At 36.2% G+C, this 24,020-nt stretch overlaps 1 protein-coding gene across 1 annotated transcript in view; it reads left to right on the top strand.

Moving 5' to 3' along the window:
- Positions 1-24,020, top strand: part of LOC149800497 (inositol 1,4,5-trisphosphate-gated calcium channel ITPR3-like) — a 297,708-nt gene that overhangs the window by 103,840 nt on the left and 169,848 nt on the right. The window contains exons 24-30 of the mRNA XM_089958443.1: positions 4,476-4,605; positions 7,786-7,924; positions 9,543-9,597; positions 12,272-12,384; positions 15,389-15,473; positions 19,470-19,577; positions 22,390-22,526. Of these exons, the coding sequence (XP_089814569.1) occupies positions 4,476-4,605; positions 7,786-7,924; positions 9,543-9,597; positions 12,272-12,384; positions 15,389-15,473; positions 19,470-19,577; positions 22,390-22,526 (767 nt within the window). The remainder of the gene's footprint in view (positions 1-4,475; positions 4,606-7,785; positions 7,925-9,542; positions 9,598-12,271; positions 12,385-15,388; positions 15,474-19,469; positions 19,578-22,389; positions 22,527-24,020) is intronic.

Below are 24,020 nucleotides of genomic sequence, written 5' to 3'. Positions count from 1 at the left end.
ATTATTTAGCTTTTCATAGGTTCCTATGCATCTGCAAAATAAATTATTTAGCTTTGCAAAGGTTCCTATTCATCTGCAAAATCAATTATTTAGCTTTTCGCAGGTTCCTATCCATCTGCAAAATCAATTATTTAGCTTTTCATAGGTTCCTATCCATATGCAAAATCAATTATTTAGCTTTGCATAGGTTCCTAGTCATCCGCAAAATCAATTATTTAGCTTTGCATAGGTTCCTATCCATCTGCCAAATCAATTATTTAGCTTTCCATAGGTTCCTATCCATCTGCAAAATAAATTATTTAGCTTTGCATAGGTTCCTATCCATCTGCAAAATTAATTATTTAGCTTTGCAAAGGTTCCTGTGCCTTTTGCAGAATCTTTAATGGGCTCTGCATAGGTTCCAAAATTCCAATTCCTTATTAAGATGTTTGAGGATGAAATGTAGGGGCACTTTAATCTTCTTGGTCCTTTGAGTAATAAGATTATGATATACTTCCAGCTCACCTGGCCAACGTCGCTTATTGTACAGCTTTGTTGTGCATTGTATCATGTCACTCCATCCTTCAACACTTTTTTTGTGAACACTCTAGGGGCTGCATTCCTGATTAAATTTCAATCAGATGTTTTGTATGTAAGATTAAATAATGAAGACCATAACTTGAGTTCAGTTATAAGCAACATTTCACTCATATTAATCATTATGTCATGCACCTCCTTGGCCAAGCTTGTCAACAATTTAAAGGCCATATCTCTACTCAGATTGTAATCACATTTGGTATTGATATCAGTAATATGTACAGTTCGATTATGAGTGAGGTCCTGTTATATAAAGTTTGATGTGTGAGGTCCAAAGTTATGAAGTTTGATGAGTGATGTCCAAAGTTATCAAGTTTGATGAGTGATGTCCAAAGTTATCAAGCTTGATGAGCAAGGTCCAAAGATGTACAGCATGATATCAAGTTTGATGAGCAAGGTCCAAAGATGTACAGCATGATATCAGGTTTGATGAGCAAGGTCCAAAGATGTACAGCATGATATCAAGTTTGATGAGCAAGGTCCAGAGATGTACAGCATGATATAAGGTTTGATGAGCAAGGTCCAAAGATGTACAGCATAATATCAAGTTTGATGAGCGATGTCCACAGATGTCCAAAGATATCAAGTTTGGTGAGCGATGTCAAAGATGTCAGCATGATATCAGGGTTGATGAGCAAGGTCCAAAGATGTCCAAAGGTATCAAGTTTGATGAGCAATGTCAGAGATGTATAGCATGAGATCTAGTTTGATGAGCGATGTCCACAGATGTCCAAAGATATCAAGTTAGATGAGCGATGTCAAAGATGTACAGCATGATATCAAGTTTGATGTGTGATGTCCAAAGTTATCAAGTTTGATGAGCGATGTCCAGAGTTATCAAGTTTGATGAGCAAGTTCCAAAGATGTACAGCATGATATCAGGTTTGATGAGCAAGGTCAAAAGATGTACAGCATGATATCAAGTTTGATGAGCAAGGTCCAAAGATGTACAGCATGATATCAGGTTTGATGAGCAAGGTCAAAAGATGTACAGCATGATATCAAGTTTGATGAGCAAGTTCCAAAGATGTACAGCATGATATCAGGTTTGATGAGTAAGGTCAAAAGATGTACAGCATGATATCAAGTTTGATGAGCGATGTCCACAGATGTCCAAAGATATCAAGTTAGATGAGCGATGTCAAAGATGTACAGCATGATATCAAGTTTGATGAGCGATGTCCACAGATGTCCAAAGATATCAAGTTAGATGAGCGATGTCAAAGATGTACAGCATGATATCAAGTTTGATGAGCGATGTCCACAGATGTCCAAAGATATCAAGTTAGATGAGCGATGTCAAAGATGTACAGCATGATATCAAGTTTGATGAGTGATGTCCAAAGTTATCAAGTTTGATGAGTGATGTCCAAAGTTATCAAGTTTGATGAGCAAGGTCCAAAGATGTACAGCATGATATCAAGTTTGATGAGCAAGGTCCAAAGATGTACAGCATGATATCAGGTTCAATGAGCGATGTCCAAAGATGTACAGCATGATATCAAGTTCGATGAGCAATGTCAAAGATGTACAGCATGATATCAAGTTTGATGAGTGATGTCCAAAGATGCCCAAAGATATCAAGTTTGATGAGCGATGTCAAAGATGTACAGCATGATATCAAGTTTGATGAGTGATGTCCAAAGATGTACAGTACAATATCAAGTTTGATGAGTGATGTCCAAAGATGTACAGCATGATATCAAGTTTGATGAGTGATGTCCAAAGATGTACAGCGTGATATCAAGTTTGATGAGCGATGTCCAAAGATGTACAGCATGATATCAAGTTTGATGAGCGATGTCCAAAGATGTACAGCATGATATCAAGTTTGATGAGCGATGTCCAAAGATGTCCAAAGATATCAAGTTTGATGAGCGATGTCAAAGATGTACAGCATGATATCAAGTTTGATGAGTGATGTCCAAAGATGTACAGTACGATATCAAGTTTGATGAGTGATGTCCAAAGATGTACAGCATGATATCAAATTTGATGAGTGATGTCCAAAGATGTACAGCATGATATCAAGTTTGATGAGCGATGTCCAAAGATGTACAGCATGATATCAAGTTTGATGAGCGATGTCCAAAGATGTACAGCATGATATCAAGTTCGATGAGTGATGTCCAAAGATGTACAGCATGATATCAAGTTTGATGAGTGATGTCCAAAGATGTACAGCATTATATCAAGTTTGATGAGTGATGTCCAAAGATGTACAGCATGATATCAAGTTTGATGAGTGATGTCCAAAGATGTACAGCGTGATATCAAGTTTGATGAGCGATGTCCAAAGATGTACAGCATGATATCAAGTTTGATGAGCGATGTCCAAAGATGTACAGCATGATATCAAGTTTGATGAGCGATGTCCAAAGATGTCCAAAGATATCAAGTTTGATGAGCGATGTCAAAGATGTACAGCATGATATCAAGTTTGATGAGTGATGTCCAAAGATGTACAGTACGATATCAAGTTTGATGAGTGATGTCCAAAGATGTACAGCATGATATCAAATTTGATGAGTGATGTCCAAAGATGTACAGCATGATATCAAGTTTGATGAGCGATGTCCAAAGATGTACAGCATGATATCAAGTTTGATGAGCGATGTCCAAAGATGTACAGCATGATATCAAGTTCGATGAGTGATGTCCAAAGATGTACAGCATGATATCAAGTTTGATGAGTGATGTCCAAAGATGTACAGCATTATATCAAGTTTGATGAGTGATGTCAAAGATGTACAGCATAATATCAAGTTTGATTATGATAAAAGGTCTAAGTTTACAATGTCATGATTTTGTATCTGAGTGGCTGTACATGTGAACATTATACCAAGACTTGCAAATGTTGGCCATTATTCATTTCATAAAGTCAATATTAAGCTGTTACTCATTTGAGATGCTCTATATATGTGGCATGTATATGACATATGACATGTGCCTGATGCAGTGCCAAAATAAAGACATTTTTTGCTGCAAGAAGCTGTGCATGAGATTACACATTAAGGGTTGAATCTGTAAAGTGCAGATCACAGAAAACTCATATATAAAATTAGCTAATCAACGTTTCACCTTATCCATTATGGTCAGTGTCACTTGTCCTCAACACCTTTGGTAGGGGATTAGGTCCACTACTCAATTTGCTTGCAGACATTCAAAAGATATACCACAAAATATCCAGCAGTCATATGACCATAACATATGGTACTGCAATCATCTATCAAAGGACAAAGATCATGGTACTTCAGTCATCTGTCATATGACAGAGATCATGGTGCTGCAATCATCTGTCAAAGGACAGAGATCATGGTGCTGCAATCATCTGTCAAAGGACAGAGATCATGGTGCTGCAATCATCTGTCAAAGGACAGAGATCATGGTGCTGCAATAATCTATCAAAGGACAAAGATCATAGTACTTCAGTCATCTGTCAAATGACAGAGATCATGGTGCTGCAATCATCTGTCAAAGGACAGAAATCATAGTGCTGCAATCATCTATCAAAGGACAAAGATCATTGTACTGAAATTATTGGACTGCAACCATCCTGTGAATGTTTTATCTTGACATATTGCAAAATTAATTTTCTCTGATAATTTTTATTGGAGATTCTCAAGAATATTGTATGGTTTCTGAGTTTAATTAACATTTAGTACTCTGTTCCTGCCTATTGCATTAACATTTAGTACTCTGTTCCTTCCCACTGCATTAACATTTAGTACTCTGTTCCTGTCCACTGCATTAACATTTAGTACTCTGTACCTGCCCACTGCATAATATCCAAAAGGGATGGCTCAATGCACCATCTGCATGACACATAACTGAATGCTTGATGCACAAATATGTGGTGGAAGTGACTTCACTGCACATTTGTTTTTCTTTACTTGTAGGTGATAAGACTTCTTCATTACCTGATGTCATTTGGTATTTATTCAAAATTGAGTGACATTGAAAAGCTTGTAGCACCCTTGATGAGGATGTTGGATAGCAGAGACAACATGACTTCCCCTAACAATGAAGGTTGGTATTCTCTTTTTGTCATTATTGTCTCATGCAGTGCATCTTACATTAAAGTCTTTTGCCACTTAATGTTAATTATCGCTCATATGACAAAACATTTTTCCATCCACCCATGAACATGGCTGGTAGAGTGGGATTTTATCTATGAATGTCAGGAACTCCTTTAAAAGATCATGTAATGTAAACAATTTAAGTTGCCCATCATTCATCAAAAGTTATATGTCACATAGAGATAATTGAGATAATTTTTTGGTCTAGTGTGTTCCATGATATCATAAAAAAGTTACATATTATTACAAAACAGTTACAATGGTAAAAATGACAAAACAGTTATTATGGTAAAAATGACAAGACAGTTATTATTGGTAAAAATGACAAAACAGTTATTATGGTAAAAATGACAAGACAGTTATTATGGTAAAAATGACAAAACAGTTATTATGGTAAAAATGACAAAACAGTTATTATGGTAAAAATGACAAAACAGTTTTTATGGTAAAAATGACAAAACAGTTATTACGGTAAAAATGACAAGACAGTCATTATGGTAAAAATGACAAAACAGTTATTATGGTAAAAATGACAAAACAGTTATTATGGTAAAAATGACAAGACAGTTATTATGGTAAAAATGACAAAACAGTTATTACGGTAAAAATGACATAAATATGTTTTCTTGTTACTGTATAAAGTGTTACAATCTATCAGAAATATTCTGTTATATTGGATCATATTTATTGGATTGATGGAATATCATTCCATTGTAATAGAGTTGAATCTGTACAATTGCAAAGTAGTGATGGATGCCACCAGGTGGTGAGTGATGGATGACACCAGATGGTGAGTGATGGATGCCACCAGGTGGTGAGTGATGGATGCCACCAGGTGGTGAGTGATGGATGACACCAGATGGTAAGTGATGGATACCACCAGGTGGTGAGTGATGGATACCACCAGGTGATGAGTGATGGATACCACCAGATGGTGATTGATGGATGCCACCAGATGGTGAGTGATGGATGACACCAGGTAGTGAGTGATATATGACACCAGGTGATGAGTGATGGATGCCACCAGGTGATGAGTGATGGATGCCGCCAGGTGGTGATTGATGGATGCCACCAGATGGTGAGTGATGGATGACACCAGGTGGTGAGTGTTGGATGCCACCAGATGGTGAGTGATGGATACCGCCAGGTGGTGAGTGATGGATACCACCAGATGGTGATTGATGGATGCCACCAGATGGTGAATAATGGATGACCCCAGGTGGTGAGTGATATATGACACCAGGTGGTGAGTGATGGATGCCACCAGGTGGTGAGTGATGGATGCCACCAGATTGTGAGTGATGGATGCCACCAGATGGTGAGTGATGGATGACACCAGGTGGTGAGTGATATATGACACAGGTGGTGAGTGATGGATGCCTCCAGGTGGTGAGTGATCGATGACACAAGGTGGTGAGTGATATATGACACCAGGTGGTGAGTGATGGATATCACCAGGTGGTGAGTGATGGATGCCACCAGATGGTGAGTGATGGATGCCACCAGATGGTGAGTGATGGATGCCACCAGGTGGTGAGTGATGCATGACACCAGGTGGTGAGTGATGGATGCCACCAGATGGTGAGTGATGGATACCACCAGGTGGTGAGTGATGGATACCACCAGATGGTGAGTGATGGATGCCACCAGGTGTTGAGTGATCGATGACACAAGGTGGTGAGTGATATATGCCACCAGGTGGTGAGTGATGGATGCCTCCAGGTGGTGAGTGATCGATGACACAAGGTGGTGAGTGATATATGCCACCAGGTGGTGAGTGATGGATACCACCAGATGGTGAGTGATGGATGCCACCAGATGGCTAGTGATGAATACCACCAGGTGGTGAGTGATAGATACCACCAGTTGGTGAGTGATGAGTGCCACCAGGTGGTGAGTGATGGATGCAGACCTGCCAACAATTTTGCCATAAGTCTTACAAAAATTACCCTTAAAATACGGACTTGGGCATACTAGCAAAAACTACAGAAAAATGATCATTGCTGAAAAATCCAGATAATTGGTTCATCCTTGTTTTATTTGGATCTGGGTTTCATCTTAGAATTAGTGAAATTAGTCAGGGAACCAGACTAACTTTACAGCAACACCCATGATACTTTAAAATGCACTTATTTGTTCATGTCAAGTTTCTGCATGATCAAACTGTTGATCATAGAATTTTTAAAAATGGCATCCATAAAGCGATGCATGTTTAAGACAAAAGGGAAATAAACGCTTCTTTAAAAGTGTTAATAATTAACACATAAGGATAAAAGAGAGTATTTAGATTCTTGTGAATAAAAGCTGGAAAGGACACAATTATGTTTATAGGACATCACATGCCAATTTTTGAGTATGTCTCGTGGCGGGAGATATGATTGCCATTGTCCTGTGAAACGGAAAAGAATTTCCAACAGTTATGTCAAGCTGAGAGATAGCAATGAGCCATTGAGCTGCATAGGGTTAGGAACTAGAGTTTGTGCAACTGTACTAGTGGTAAATAAAGTTTACAAATACTTTACAAAATTTTCGGTTGAACATAATGTTTATCGCCGATGCGTCAAATGTTTAATTACGTTTTCCAGCTTTGCAATAGCAGTTATTGACATTTTGTTACACCTTACTGAAAACTGGTCAATCTTATCTCTTATGGAAAAAGATCAACTGCCTTACTGAGACAGACTCATCAGGGTTGGCAGGCCTGTGGATGCCAGCAGGTGGTGCTGATAAATAAAACTGTAACAGAAAATACTTAGATTCTTAAATACTCCAAAATTACAAAGTTTTAAAACTGTTTTAACAGTTCATAATTCTTGTGCATATCTGCTAAACTAACATGAGTGTGGATTAAAATATATACCAGTACTTACAGGAAATGAGGTCCAAGATTAGGTACAGATTAGAATATAAGCCAGTACTTACAGGAAATGAGGTCCAAGATTAGGTACAGATTAGAATATAAGCCAGTACTTACAGGAAATGAGGTCCAAGATTAGGTACAGATTAGAATATAAGCCAGTACTTACATATATAGAAGCCAAAGATGGATTACAATTTAGGTATATGTTGGTATGTACAGGTATAGAGGCCCAGGATGGGTACAGTTTTTAAAAAATGCCACTTCTTACAGGTATAGAGGCCAAAGATGGGGGGAAAATTATGCCAGCACCGACAGGTATGGAGGCCCAAAAATCAGTACAGAATTCCCAAACAAAGGAGAGATTCCAGAAAAGTCCACAGACAAAGGCTGTTGTAGATGCCAGATTACAGTAAGTATTTGTTATAGTTTTCTCTTTTTTCCAATATATTGTCGTAATGGTGTTTAATGCCATTTTTTCAGCACAAGATAGGCTATACATGGTGGCCGGTATTAATGGTGGAGGAAGAACCCTGGAAAACCCTGGAAAGAACCACTGACCCATCAGAAGCTACCAGCAAGCTTTCTCACATACCCATATTAGCTGAGCCCAAGACTCGAACCCATGCAGACAGAGGTGAGATGGCAGTGATCCGTAATGGTGAGTGCTTTAGACAACTCGGCCACTCGGGGCCCCTCCAATATATTGCTTGTGTGCAATGTTACTGATAGTTATGAATCTAGTGATCACCTTGCCTGTATAACTGGCTAATACCACAGTTAATATAGTTAAAGGTTACAGAAATTCTTGTTTGCAATAGCCAGATCTGATGTTACAACACTGGGGAATCTCCATTATCCCAAATCATGCATAAGTCAAATGATCAAATGAAAGGAAGTGACTTCAGTAGAAGCTTAGATTAAAAACTCAACTCGTAGCCGTGAAGCCAAGTGAGCTAAGGGTATGTCCATCTGTCCATCATACATCTGTGAATGACCATTCTAGAGGCCTGGCTTTTCTTGCAGTCTTCTTGAACCGGGAATATACATTTTTATCATTAATTTATCAAATGAGTTTGAAAAGGAGCGAAATTGATGCATAATAATGAAGTGATATTACATTGATTAACTGTTCTGTTTCCTAGTCTGATCGCAATTTGATCAAACTTGGAATGTATGCTTATATCATTAGGATCTCAGATGGGTTTGTCATTTCAGATTTCTGTATCTGTTTGACTGAGCTTGTTACAGTTCTGGAAGCAAGCAGGATTAAAGTACATCTGCTATATTTATTTATTAGTAATCACATGCTTGGCGACAAGACCAGTCCCCATTTTTTAAATTAATTTTGCAAAATATAGTTCTTGATTAAATTTTTATACTTGTAAATACATGGCTAGTTCAGTGCAGTTTCTACAACAACAATAAGGACAAAAACAATCCAGTATCTGTAAATTGCTTACAAGAATTGATAACTTAAGGAAACAAGTTAATGTATGACATAAGTAACTTTTCTAAGCATATTTATGAAAACGTTCCATTTTCTTTTCATCTGTTATGCTTTTTATAGTATTATACTATTATTCATGGTTATGCATTAATACATCACTGTAGGTTTATTTCAACCATAGTGAATGAGGCATATTCTTTCATTTGCCAAATCTGATCTCATTTAAAATAATTCAAAAGCCTGCAGTTTAGAAATACATGACATTTAGTGAACATTCCCTTTCTTGCCCTATTTCCATTCAATGCTACATACAATTTAATGAAGAAGGTCATATTACTTTTATGTCCATTGTGATAAAACTAGTATTGTGTCCCCCCCTAATTTTAATGTTCATTGTGATAAAACTAGTATTGTGTCCCTCCCCCTCCGATTTTAATGTTCTTATTACAGCTGTATGTTCAAATTATTTTTAGATGTGATTCCTGGAAGATAATGATTTGATTATAGTTCTGCTGTAAGTTAGAAATGTTGCAGTCTATTTTGTCAAATGACTTTGATGGAAGCCACTATTTTATTTCAGGGCAATGGAGGTTCTTGATATTGTCTTTGATGTTATCTTCAAAAAACGGTTACAGGTAAGATTATATGATTTCTGTCTTTCTGTGCATTTGTGAACTTTCCAATCTGTTGTCACTGGAAGGTGTGTTAATGTTATCATCATAGGTCTGTATTGTCACTGGAAGATGTGTTATTGTCATCATCCTAGGCCTGTATTTTCACTGGAAGGTATGTTAATGTCATCATCCTAGACCTGTATTGTCAATGGAAGGTATGTAAATGTCATCCATTGTCACTGGAAGGTTTGTTAATGTCATCATCCTAGGCCTGTATTGTCACTGGAAGGTGTGTTAATGTCATCTATTGTCACTGGAAGGATTGTTAATGTCACCATCCTATGCCTGTATTGTCACTGGAAGGTGTGTTAATGTCATCATCCTAGGCCTGTATTGTCACAGGAAGGTGTGTTAATGTCATCATTTTAGGCCTATATTGTCACTGGAAGGTGTGTTAATGTCATCATCCTAGACTTGTATTGTCACTGGAAGGTGTGTTAATGTCATCATCCTAGACTTGTATTGTCACTGGAAGGTGTGTTAATGTCATCATCCTAGACTTGTATTGTCACTGGAAGGTGTGTTAATGTCATCATCCTAGACTTGTATTGTCACTGGAAGGTGTGTTAATGTCATCATCCTAGACTTGTATTGTCACTGGAAGGTGTGTTAATGACATCATCCTAGGCCTGTATTGTCACTGGAAGGTGTGTTAATGTCATCATCCTAGACTTGTATTGTCACTGGAAGGTGTGTTAATGTCATCATCCTAGGCCTGTATTGTCACTGGAAGGTGTGTTAATGTCATCATCCTAGACTTGTATTGTCACTGGAAGGTGTGTTAATGTCATCATCCTAGACTTGTATTGTCACTGGAAGGTGTGTTAATGTCATCATCCTAGGCCTGTATTGTCACTGGAAGGTGTGTTAATGTCATCATCCTAGGTCTGTATTGTCACTGGAAGGTGTGTTAATGTCATCATCCTAGACTTGTATTGTCACTGGAAGGTTTGTTAATTTCATTGTCTTAGGTCTGTATTGTCACTGGAATATTTGAAAAGAACAGTCAAGATATTTGGTTGAGACTGTGTGAATGCACATGATTTTTCTGTTGTTTCAAAACATATAAGAGATACATTGAATTACATTTGAATGCATTCTTTCTTTGTTTTTATGATGACATGTCCCAATTACATTTGAATGCATTCTTTCTTTGTTTTTATGATGACATGTCCCAATTACATTTGAATGCATTCTTTCTTTGTTTTTATGATGACATGTCCCAATTACATTTGAATGCATTCTTTCTTTGTTTTTATGATGACATGTCCCAATTACATTTGAATGCATTCTTTCTTTGTTTTTATGATGACATGTCCCAATTACATTTGAATGCATTCTTTCTTTGTTTTTATGATGACATGTCCCAATTATATTTGAATGCATTCTTTCTTTGTTTTTATGATGACATGTCCCAATTACATTTGAATGCATTCTTTCTTTGTTTTTATTATGACACATCCCAAACTGCAGCATTTCAAGATAAGCAGTGTTGAATGCAGACATTTAAATGAATTTTCAAGTACACTCAAAATAAGTATGCATCAGTGTTGGGCAGAGCAAAAGTCTTCTTAATTTGGTTCAGCTCTTTTCAGTTGGTCAAACTTCAGAGTTTTGGCATATTATATAAATTAAATTCATGCACTTTTGGGAGCTTAATTTTGTTTTGCGCATTTTAGATTGACAAAATTCAGACTTTGTCATATAATACCAGTCTGTGAACTTTTGGGAAATGCTTTCTTGACATTTTATACTAATTCATGAACAGACAGTCTAGATGTAGCATACTTAAGCCAAATAAGTATTTTGCTTGATTGCAACCAAAATGCCAGATGTAATTCTGAGCCACCTCACATTTGACAGTTAACATTTCTTTGCTAGACACAATCTAGAGAGACACCACACATTTGTCAGTTAACATTTCTTTGCTAGACACAATCTAGAGAGACACCAGATTTATATTGGAGGTTAGTAGATTGACACCAGAATATTATTCAGTTATTATGATTGGATCTTCTAAGGCAAGAACTAAAAATAATGAGATAAGTTAAATAATGTTGATAAAACAAACCTTGATCAGTTGAATAGAGTCCATGACCATACCCCATGCTATTAGAGTCCATGACAATACACTATGTTATTAGAGTCAATGACCATACCCATGCTGTTAGAGTCTATGCCAATATTCTATGCTGTTAGAGTCCATGACCATACCCATGCTGTTAGAGTCAATGACCATACCCATGCTGTTAGAGTCAATGACCATACCCTTGCTATTAGAGTCAGTGACCATACTCCATGCTAGTATGGTTCATGACCATGCCCAATGCTGTTAGAGTCCATGACCATATCCATGCTGTTAGAGTCAATGACCATACCCTTGCTATTAGAGTCAGTGACCATACTCCATGCTAGTATGGTTCATGACCATGCCCAATGCTGTAAGGTATGGCTTTATACCATTTATACCATGAGTTGGTTGCATTGTAAAGGACCAGCATTCAGTATTTAAATTTTTTTCAAAAGAACTTGATCACATTTTGCTTGACATGTTCCAATATTTAAATTTTATTTTACAAGAATTTATCTCCATTTTGCTTGACATGTTTCCAACATTACATTTGTTTCTGTACAGAAATTCATCAACATGTTCAGAGAGATCTATGACAAGGCCAAGAATTCTTACCAGGGAGTTCCAGGCTTAGGATGTCTCATGGAGGAACCATTTGACCTTAATATCAACAAGGAGTATGTTTTGTATTTATTAGGTCATGTTTTGTATTTGTTAGGTTATGTTTAGTATTTGTTAGGTCATGTTTAGTATTTATTAGGTCATGTTTACTATTTGTTAGGTCATGTTTTGCATTTGTTAGGTCATGTTTAGTATTTATTAGGTCATGTTTAGTATTTGTTAGGTCATGTTTAGTATTTATTAGGTCATGATTAGCATTTGTTAGGTCATGTTTAGTATTTGTTAGGTCATGTTTAGTATCTATTAGGTAATGTTTAGTATTTGTTAGGTCATGTTTAGTATTTGTTAGGTCATGTTTAGTATTTGTTAGGTCATGGTTAGTATTTGTTAGGTCATGTTTAGTATTTATTTGGTCATGCTTAGTATTTATTAGGTCATGTTTAGTATCTATTAGGTCATGCTTAGTATTTATTAGGTCATGTTTAGTATCTATTAGGTCATGCTTAGTATTTATTAGGTCATGTTTAGCATCTATTAGGTCATGCTTGGTATTTATTAGGTCATGTTTAGTATCTATTAGGTCATGTTTAGTATTTATTAGGTCATATTTAGTATCTATTAGGTCATGTTTAGTGTTTGTAGGTAATGTTTAGTATTTGTTAGGTCATGTTTAGTATTTATTAGGTCATGCTTAGTATTTATTAGGTCATGTTTAGTATCTATTAGGTCATGTTTAGTATTTATTAGGTCATGCTTAGTATTTGTTTGGTCATGCTTAGTATTTATTAGGTCATGTTTAGTATCTATTAGGTCATGTTTAGTATTTATTAGGTCATGCTTAGTATTTGTTAGATCATGTTTAGTATTTGTTAGGTCATGTTTAGTATTTGTTAGGTCATGTTTAGTATTTATTAGGTCATGTTTAGGATTTGTTAGGTCATTTTAGTATTTGTTAGGTCATGCTAAGTATTTATTAGGTCATGTTTAGTATTTGGTAAGACTATTATTATTAGGTAAGGCAGAATGTATTCCCATCTGTGAACAGAGCCGACCCATATCTACTATCATCTGTTTGTCAAACAATATAGACTCATCTCCCAGTACAGTATGTAATGACATGTCAGGCCTGGATATCATAGACTCTTATCCTCCAGTACAGTTTGCAATGACATGTCAGGCCTGGATATGATAGACTCATCCCCCAATTACAGTATGCAAAGACATGTCAGGCCTGGATATCATAGACTCATCCCCCAGTTACAGTATGCAATGACATGTCAGGCCTGGATATCATAGACTGTTATCCCCCAGTACAGTATGCAATGATATATCAGTCCTGGATATCATAGACTCTTATCCCCCAGTACAGTATGCAGTGACATGTCAGGCCTGGATATCATAAAACTTTTGTGTTTGAGCTTGAAATGCTGTTAATCAATTAGAAATTACTTTATATTTGTGTGATCAAGTTTGATTGGCTCAAAGTAAAGACTCAGTGTCAAACTCAAACTCAGAGGCCATGGTTTTGCTGTTTGTAGCTGTGCATGCATTACTCATGAATAAATATGGTGGATAGTAATTTATGCATACACAAAATGCGAACCCACCTAGAGCATGGTAAGATATATTGCCCCTGAAACATGTAAACCCATTTTCAACTTCATGAGATGTATTACCACCAGCATGAAATGTGCAATAACATTGTTAGACTTCTTTTTCCAAATGTTCTTTCCAAGTTACTATGGAATATAAGATATCACAACTAGTGTTAAGGTCAAAAGGTCAAAGGTCAAGAAGTTATTGTTTGGAAGTTTTACAAAAGTTTCTGCAAAAAAATAATGTTATTTTAAAGGTTAGTCATTAGATTTAAACATTTATTGACCAGTAATTGCACTCACACTATTTGTAGAAGAATTATATCTTGTCTTGACATTTTAGGTCCTGTCCATCATTAGGTAGGGGTTTCCATCATTAGGTATTCGTCTCTATCATGGGGTAGGGGATTCCATCATTAGGTAGGGATTCCTTCATTGGGTAGGGGTTTCCATCGTTAGGTGGGGGTTTCCATAATTGCATAGAGGTTTTCATCATCAGCTAGTGGTTTCCATCATTAGGTGGGGGTTTCCATAATTTGGTAGGGGATTAATAACAGCTAAGTAGGATGTTCAGCTCTGAAAGTCTAAAGTTGTTTTAGCATACAAATATGAGTCATACAAAGAAAGCCTCACTTTCAGTCAATTAGATGATCTGATAAACCACATTATCTTGATTATTGGCAATTGTGAAACATTTTTGTCTCTCATATAGCAGGTATAATAGAAAATAATGAATCTTCTGTTTATCATATATATAAAGGTAGTGTCTTGCATTATAACGATACCTGAGACTAAACTGATTGGGAATTTGAAATTTCCTTTCTAGCCCAGCAAATAGAAACTGTTTCCTATTGTCATGCAAATGAATTTCACAGTGCACTGAATGATGATACGATGGGTTTGTCCAAGGGGCCATACAAGCTCATCCATGGTACTTATTTCATAAACTGAAGGATGATATTTTAACAAACTTGATACATGTGTCAAGCACTGTCAAAGGCAATTCAGACTGTTAAGCAAACTTTTCAAGGTATTTGAAATGTGTCAAGCACACTGCTAAAGCTATCTCAGTCGAACTTGATACACTACTTAAAGTATTTCTGACTTGATATGCATGTCAAGTACACTGCTAAGCATGCACTCATTGATACCTATAGGCATATAATATTTTTATTACTACCATATATATATATATATATATATATATATATATATATATATATATATATATATATATATATATATATATATATATATATATATATATATATATATGACATCATCGCACTAGTAAAGGTAAATATTATGTAGTACAATGTACTGCTAAATATGACATCATCACACTAATAAAGGCAAATATTATGTTTCAAAATGTACTTCAAAATATGACATCATCACAATAATAAAGGTAAATATTATATGGTACAATGTACTGCTAAATATAGTCCTATATGTTTATTTGCAGTGTGGCAGTTACAGCCTTGAGTCAGCTTGGTGAAATCTTTGAAGGAACATCTTTGCTGAAGCCAGCTGAATTGGAAATCTTTTTGGTCAGTCTACTAGCACACTACAAAAACAGTGACATGATTTGTATTTTTGTCTTGACATGATTTACCCTGGATGTATTGACATGATTTATTTTGGTTGTGTTGACATGGTTTATCTTGGTTGTGTTGACAAGATTTGTCCTGGATGTGTTGACATGATTTATCCTGGATGTGTTGACATAATTTGTCCTGGTTGTTTTGACATGATTAGTCCTGGTTTTGTTGACATGATTTGTCCTGTTTGTGTTAACATGATTTGTCCTACGTTTTTACATTTTTTGTCTGGATGTGTTGGCATAATTTGTCCTGGTTGTGTTGGCAAATGGAGAGACATACATATCAGTGTTTTGGCAGCAGCAGCAGATCTCATGTAGGACATAGTGTTCCAGTGAAGCCATATCATTTGACATCTTAAGGAAGGGATGAGACTGTGTGGTGAATAATCAACAAGAACATCTCTTCTTTTTGTTACATGTGGTGTGTAGTACTATCAACTGAACTCCTAAAGGGCTTCATATTAAGATGTATAACCATGCCTATTTTCTTTTTATTCAACTGAAATTCCAAAGGGCTTCAAATTGAGATGTATAACCATGCCTATTTTCTTTTTAATCAACTGAAATTCCAAAGGGCTTCAAATTGAGATGTATAACCATGCCTATTTTTTCTATTTAATCAACTAAACTCACAAAGGACCTCAGTTTAAGATGTATAACCATGTCTGTTTTTTCTAACTAATCAGCTGAATTCCCTAAGGACCTCGAATTAAGATCTATAACCATGTCTATTTTTTCTATTTAATCAATTAAACTCACAAAAGGCCTGGATAACCATTTCTGTTTCTCTATTTGATAAACAGATTTAGAGAAAATTCTCTATGTACTGTATTGACCAAATGATGGCAACATCAGCACAGTTAATTGGGTACTTTTCCAGTCATGACCATTTCCCAAATTTAAATTCTCTATGTACTGTATTGACCAAATGATGGCAACATCAGCACAGTCAGTTGGGTACTTTTCCAGTCATGGCCATTTCCCAAATTTAAATTCTTTATGTACTGTATTGACCAAATGACGGCAACATCAGCACAGTCAGTTGGGTACTTTTCCAGTCATGACCATTTCCCAAATTTAAATTCCCTATGTACTGTATTGACCAAATGATGGCAACATCACCACAGTCAGTTGGGTACTTTTCCAGTCATGACCATTTCCCAAATTTAAATTCCCTATCTACTGTATTGACCAAAGTGATGGCAACATCAGCACAGTCAGTTGGGTACTTTTCCAGTCATGACCATTTCCCAAATTTAAATTCCCTATCTACTGTATTGACAAAGTGATGGCAACATCAGCACAGTTAATTGGGTACTTTTCCAGTCATGACCATTTCCCAAATTTAAATTCCCTATCTACTGTATTGACCAAATGATGGCAACATCAGCACAGTCAGTTGGGTACTTTTCCAGTCATGACCATTTCCCAAATTTAAATTCTTTATGTACTGTATTGACCAAATGATGGCAACATCAGCACAGTCAGCTGGGTACTTTTCCAGTCATGACCATTTCCCAAATTTAAATTCCCTATGTACTGTATTGACCAAATGATGGCAACATAAGCACAGTCAGTTGGGTACTTTTCCGGTCATGACCATTTCCCAAATTTAAATTCTCTATGTACTGTATTGACAAAATGATGGCAACATCAGCACAGTCAGTTGGGTACTTTTCCAGTCATGACCATTTCCCAAATTTAAATTCTTTATGTACTGTATTGACCAAATGATGGCAACATCAGCACAGTCAGTTGGGTACTTTTCCAGTCATGACCATTTCCCAAATTTAAATTCTTTATGTACTGTATTGACGAAATGATGGCAACATCAGCACAGTCAGTTGGGTACTTTTCCAGTCATGACCATTTCCCAAATTTAAAAGCATGTTATGACTATGTGGACTCAAACTAAGAAACATAAAATGGCAAAAGCAACAAGTTTTGTAAAATCAACAAACAGTTCCATTCTCTAAGTTATAAAATGAAAATTCTAAGAGGAAATTACAGTATTGCAAATTAAATCCCAAATAATCCTAACAGTTCTATCACAAATTTGAAAGATAGTGTTCCAAAATGAATGCTAGTCTTGACTGTCCTTATGTGCCAGAATATCTTTAAATGAATTCATAATTATCCCAAGCTAGTTTTTATCCAACCAATGAACACTTTTGTAATTCCAATGAATGTTGCAAATAATGATTCTTATCAAATTATATCTAAACATGAATAAAAGTGATTCCACCAAAACTGATATTAAAATCAGAATGAATAATTTGTTTATTAGAGCCTTATATAAAAAGCAAAGACATAACAATATAAACATGATGTGGGTCACATGTTCACTTCCAGAACTTTCTAAGGTCAAAAGGTCATGTCAACATGATTACAGATATTATCTTAAAGTACAGTATAAAACCATGGACATAAGATAGCTATCTAAACATTTGTTGACAAGTGACCATTACCTTAAACTGCAAGCTACAATCATCTAACTTTGCCAGTGCATTATCTAGTGGCAGATAAGGTAAAAAAGCTACTTACATCCATATCTGCCAGTTTATTAAGTGGTAACAGGTCAGGTTTATATAAGAACTGTTAGAAGCATATGTCTTTTGAGTAGGAATACAAATTTTTAATTTGCTGCTGCTGTTGTTATGGGCCAAAGACTTGATTCCATGCAAACAATGGCATTGATCTGGAACATTGAGTGCTTTTGACCACTCAGCCCCTTGAGGCACCCAATTTTTAATTTGATAAAATGAAGTGACAGTTGGGAATACCAATTATGATTTGATAAAATGAAGTGACATTTAAGACAGGAGATGATGATAGTAATTTTCTTCTTGATATATATTTATTAACCCTCCAGCAAACAAAGATAATCTTGGGGGTGGGGCTGTATTAGAGTCAGCTTATTCATCCATCCATGCATCACTTGTATGTATTGAATATCCACTGATTCAACTGATTTATAGTCAAGATATCTACAGTAATATATTCCGGTGGGTAATATGGTAGCAGATTTGATTATGATTAGGTTTTTTTACAGTTGGATGCAAATGAGCCAGTAGATTAGGCAGTATAAACAGACTGTACTTCTAATAGATCTGTGTGTATTCTATTACCTGATGTGAGTATGAGTATAATAACATGACCTGAAGGTCTGAATCTGTATTGTCTCTGTGTATATGTAATTACCTGTCTGTGAGTATGAACATAATAACATGGCCTGAAGGTCTGAATCTGTATTGTCTCTGTGTATATGTAATTACCTGTCTGCAAGTATGCATATAATAACATGGCCTGAAGGTCTGAATCTGTATTGTATCTGTGTATATGTAATTACCTGTCTGTGAGTATGAGTATAATAACATGGCCTGAAGGTCTGAATCTGTATTGTCTCTGTGTATATGTAATTACCTGTCTGTGAGTATGAGTATAATAACATGGCCTGAAGGTCTGAATCTATATTGTCTCTGTGTATATGTAATTACCTGTCTGCAAGTATGCATATAATAACATGGCCTGAAGGTCTGACTCTGTATTGTCTCTGTGTTTATGTAATTACCTGTCTGTGAGTATGAGTATAATAACATGGCCTGAAGGTCTGAATCTGTATTGTCTCTGTGTATATGTAATTACCTGTCTGTGAGTATGAGTATAATAACATGGCCTGAAGGTCTGAATCTGTATTGTCTCTGTGTTTATGTAATTACCTGTCTGTGAGTATGAGTATAATAACATGGCCTGAAGGTCTGAATCTGTATTGTCTCTGTGTATATGTAATTACCTGTCTGCAAGTATGCATATAATAACATGGCCTGAAGGTCTGACTCTGTATTGTCTCTGTGTATATGTAATTACCTGTCTGTGAGTATGAGTATAATAACATGGCCTGAAGGTCTGTCTCTGTATTGTCTCTGTGTATATGTAATTACAGGACCTGTCTAAATATGATTATGATGACATGGTACGAAAGTCGATGCATCTTCTGAACCGATACTACTCTGCCCACAGTAGTCTCTTCAAGAAAGCTTTGCAGTCACAGGTACAAAGTTGCACATATCTAGACTTTTAGTCAATGACAAATTTAATTACTGATCTACATGCTGATAATAACACACTATGTGATGCACAGGTATCCTTTGCTGTACACTGAACCAATTTGCTGAGTGCAGTCATTGATTGGAAACTGTGTGTAAATGAGCTGAATGAATATAAATGTACAAAGGACTAACAGTACTATTATTTTAAACAGCGTAGTAAAAGTCAGGATTGTTTGAAGCAATACTGGATCCTTGTGAGACGAATTCATTACTGCTTGTACTATTACGTGATTTGGTTCTTTATGTACAAATTAACATGCAATGAATGTATAAGACATCTAATGAAATAGATCTAGAGTTTGATTGCTATGTGACGTCTTTTTCTAATAGACGTAGCATTTATAAAAGCTATAAAATCTATTAATGCAGACAAGCTATGAATACTGTCAACCAAAGTCAACATTATTTAGATTCCATTCATGTAGATAAGCTAGGAATATTGTCAATCAAAGGCAACATTGTTTAGATTCCGTTCATGTAGACAAGCTAGGAATACTGTCAATCAAAGTCAGTATTATTTAGATTCCATTCATGTAATAGACAAGCTAGGAATACTGTCAATCAGAGTCAACATTATTTAGATTCCATTTATGTACTAGACAAACTAGGAATACTGTCAACCAAAGTCAACATTATTTAGATTCCATTTATGTAATAGACAAACTAGGAATACTGTCGACCAAAGTCAACATTATTTAGAGTCCATTCATGTAATAGACAAGCTAGGAATACTGTCAACCAAAGTCAACATTATTTAGATTCCATTCATGCAATAGACCAATTAAGAATACTGTCAATCAAAGTCAACATTATACAGATTCCAGTCATGCAATAGATCAGCTAGAAATACTGTCTGTTGAAGTGAACATTATATAGAATCCACTCCAGCTAAGAAGCTAAGAATATTGCCAATCAAAGAATGGATATTTATGAGAACATGTTTTTTGGGTTCACCATGTGAAAGGCAGGTGAGGTTTTTTTATTGTTCACCATGTCAGAGGCAGATATAAAAAAAAAATTGTTGTTGTTCACTGTATTAGAGGTAGATGAATGTTTTTGTTGTTCACTCTGTCAGAGGCTGATGATGAATTATTTTGTTCACCATTTCCACATAATAATATTACTTTTACTGTTGATATTGGATAAAAAGGTCAGAAGTCAATGTCAGTGTGTGCTTAAGGTCTGTTGATTATGGGGTCAAAGAGTTTAAGACAAAAGTCATTGTGGCTCCATGAAAAATGGGTTTCATACTATAAGTTTTGTTCTAGAGCACTTAGGGTAGATTCTGGGGTCCAAAGGTCAGTGGTCATGGTAATTGGCTTCTCTGCATTAAGTTTATTTCAAGACTGCATAACTTAGTCAAGTGTCCATGCCACTGAAAACAATTGGTTGTTAATATCCAGACTCAACCATGTCCCACTAGTACCTATGCAAATGACTATTAAATACTGCATGGACATATCTACCATGTCCCACTATTGCCTGTGCAAAAGACTGTTAACAATGGCATGGACATATCTACCATGTCCCACTATTGCCTGTGCAAAAGACTGTTAACAATGGCATGGACATATCTACCATGTCCACTATTGCCTATGCAAAATTCTGTTAGCAATGGCATGTACATATCTACCATGTCCCACTATTGCCTATGCAAAATACTGTTAACAACAATGTGGACATATCTTTCATGTCCCACTATTGCCTATGCAAATGACTGTTAACAATGGCATGGACATATCTACCATGTCCCACTATTGCCTATGCAAAATACTGTTAACAACAATGTAGACATATCTTCCATGTCCCACCATTGCCTATGCAAAAGACTGTTAACAATGGCATGAACATATCTACCATGTCCCACTATTGCCTGTGCAAAAGACTGTTAACAATGGCATGGACATATCTACCATGTCCACTATTGCCTATGCAAAATTCTGTTAGCAATGGCATGTACATATCTACCATGTCCCACTATTGCCTATGCAAAATACTGTTAACAACAATGTGGACATATCTTTCATGTCCCACTATTGCCTATGCAAATGACTGTTAACAATGGCATGGACATATCTACCATGTCCCACTATTGCCTATGCAAAATACTGTTAACAACAATGTAGACATATCTTCCATGTCCCACCATTGCCTATGCAAAAGACTGTTAACAATGGCATGAACATATCTACCATGTCCCACTATTGCCTATGCAAAAGACTGTTAACAATGGCATGGACATATCTACCATGTCCCACTATTGCCTATTCAAAAGACTGTTAACAATGGCATGGACATATCTACCATGTCCCACTATTGCCTATTCAAAAGACTGTTAACAATGGCATGGACATATCTACCATGTCCCACTATTGCCTATTCAAAAGACTGTTAACAATGGCATGGACATATCTACCATGTCCCACTATTGCCTATTCAAAAGACTGTTAACAATGGCATGGACATATCTACCATGTCCCACTATTGCCTATTCAAAAGACTGTTAACAATGGCATGGTCATATTATCTACCATTCACATACTCTTGGGTTTGTTCAAATTTTGATAGTCATGAACAAGGAGGGTATATCTTAATACCATTAACAGATGAGCTGATGTTTTCCTGAATCCTCAATCATATCAGAACTGAGATCTTGATTTAAAATATTGTAAGGAATATAACCATCACATATATGATTATAATTAATAAAACTGTTGCACATAATAATCAAAATGTGTCTAATTAATTTTTCAGGTTCTGGTCTCAGATGCCTCAGTAAAAGTGTTCAAAAGCATGAATAAGCGATTACGTGTCCTGAGGCGACTTTCCACCTCCAAACTGGTGGATGCAGAGGCACGAAAATTGTGTGACATCTTGGATAATTTGATACAGTAAGTTCTTTTTATAGGGATGAAGTGGTTTAGTTTCTAGTATTGCACTATGTTTTGTCCTCTCATTTTGAAGTGCTTTAGCTTTTAATATGGGGACCATGTTTTATCTCCAATTCTGAAGTATTTTTGCCTCATGTACTGGAACCATGTTTTATCCTCCCATTCTAAAATGTTTTGCCTCTAATATTAGGACCATGTTTTAGTCTCCCATTCTGAAGTGTTTTAGCTTTTAGTATTGGGACCAAGTTTTATCCTCCCATTCTGAAGTGTTTTGCCTCTAGTATCGGACAACCATGTTTTATCCTCCCATTCAGAATCAACCCTTGTTGTTATTAATGTATGCAATGCAGGAAGTAGGTGTGTGGGTGTCATTATTAATGTATGCAATGCAGGAGAAGGTGTGTGGATGTTTTTTGTTAATGTATGCAATGCAGGAAGTAGGTGTGTGGGTGTCATTATTAATGTATGCAATGCAGGAAGTAGGTGTGTGGATGTCGTTATTGATGTATGCAGTGCAGGAAGTAGGTGTGTGGGTGTCATTATTAATGTATGCAATGCAGGAAGTAGGTGTGTGGATGTCATTATTAATGTATGCAATACAGGAAGTAGGTGTGTGGGTGTCATTATTAATGTATGCAATGCAGGAAGTAGGTGTGTGGATGTCATTATGAATGTAATATTACAATGCAGGAAGTAGGTGTGTGGGTATCATTATTAATGTATGCAATGCAGGAAGTAGGTGTGTGGGTGTCCTCAGGCTTGAGGTTTACAATCTTGTATCATGATATCAATCCACAGGAGATAAATGTAAGTAGTCCATGATATCAATACACAATGTAAATAGTCCATTATGATGTTATGATTGTTGCAGGAAAATGTATTGTTAATTATTTTTTTGTTCTTTGTTAAAGTATGATGGTTGTTGTCATTTTGAACCTTCTCTTCCCGTTGTGCCATAATAGACCTGATCCAAAACCTTCTCTTCCCATTGTGCCATAATAGACTTAATCCAAAACCTTCTCTTCCCATTGTGCCATAATAGACCTGATCCAAAACCTTCTCTTCTGATTGTGCCATCATAGACTTGATCTTGATCCAAAACCTTCTCTTCCCATTGTGCCATAATAGACTTGATCCAAAACCTTCTCTTCTGATTGGACCATCATAGACTTGATCCAAAACCTTCTCTTCCCATTAGGCCACAATAGACCTGATCCAAAACCTTCTCTTCTGATTGGGCCATCAGACTTGATCCAAAACCTTCTCTTCCCATTGGGCCACAATAGACCTGATCCAAACCTTCTCTTACCATTAGGCCACAATAGACCTAATCCAAAACCTTCTCTTCTGATTGGGCCATCAGACTTGATCCAAAACCTTCTCTTCCCATTGGGCCACAATAGACCTGATCCAAAACCTTCTCTTCCCATTGTGCCATAATAGACCTGATCCAAAAACCTTCTCTTCCCATTGTGCCATAATATACCTGATCCA

The sequence above is a fragment of the Sinohyriopsis cumingii genome, chromosome 5, assembly GCF_028554795.1.
Source record: "Sinohyriopsis cumingii isolate HCF-2022 chromosome 5, ASM2855479v2, whole genome shotgun sequence".
NCBI lineage: Eukaryota > Metazoa > Mollusca > Bivalvia > Unionida > Unionidae > Sinohyriopsis > Sinohyriopsis cumingii.
This window is presented reverse-complemented; position numbering and strand designations above follow the sequence as displayed.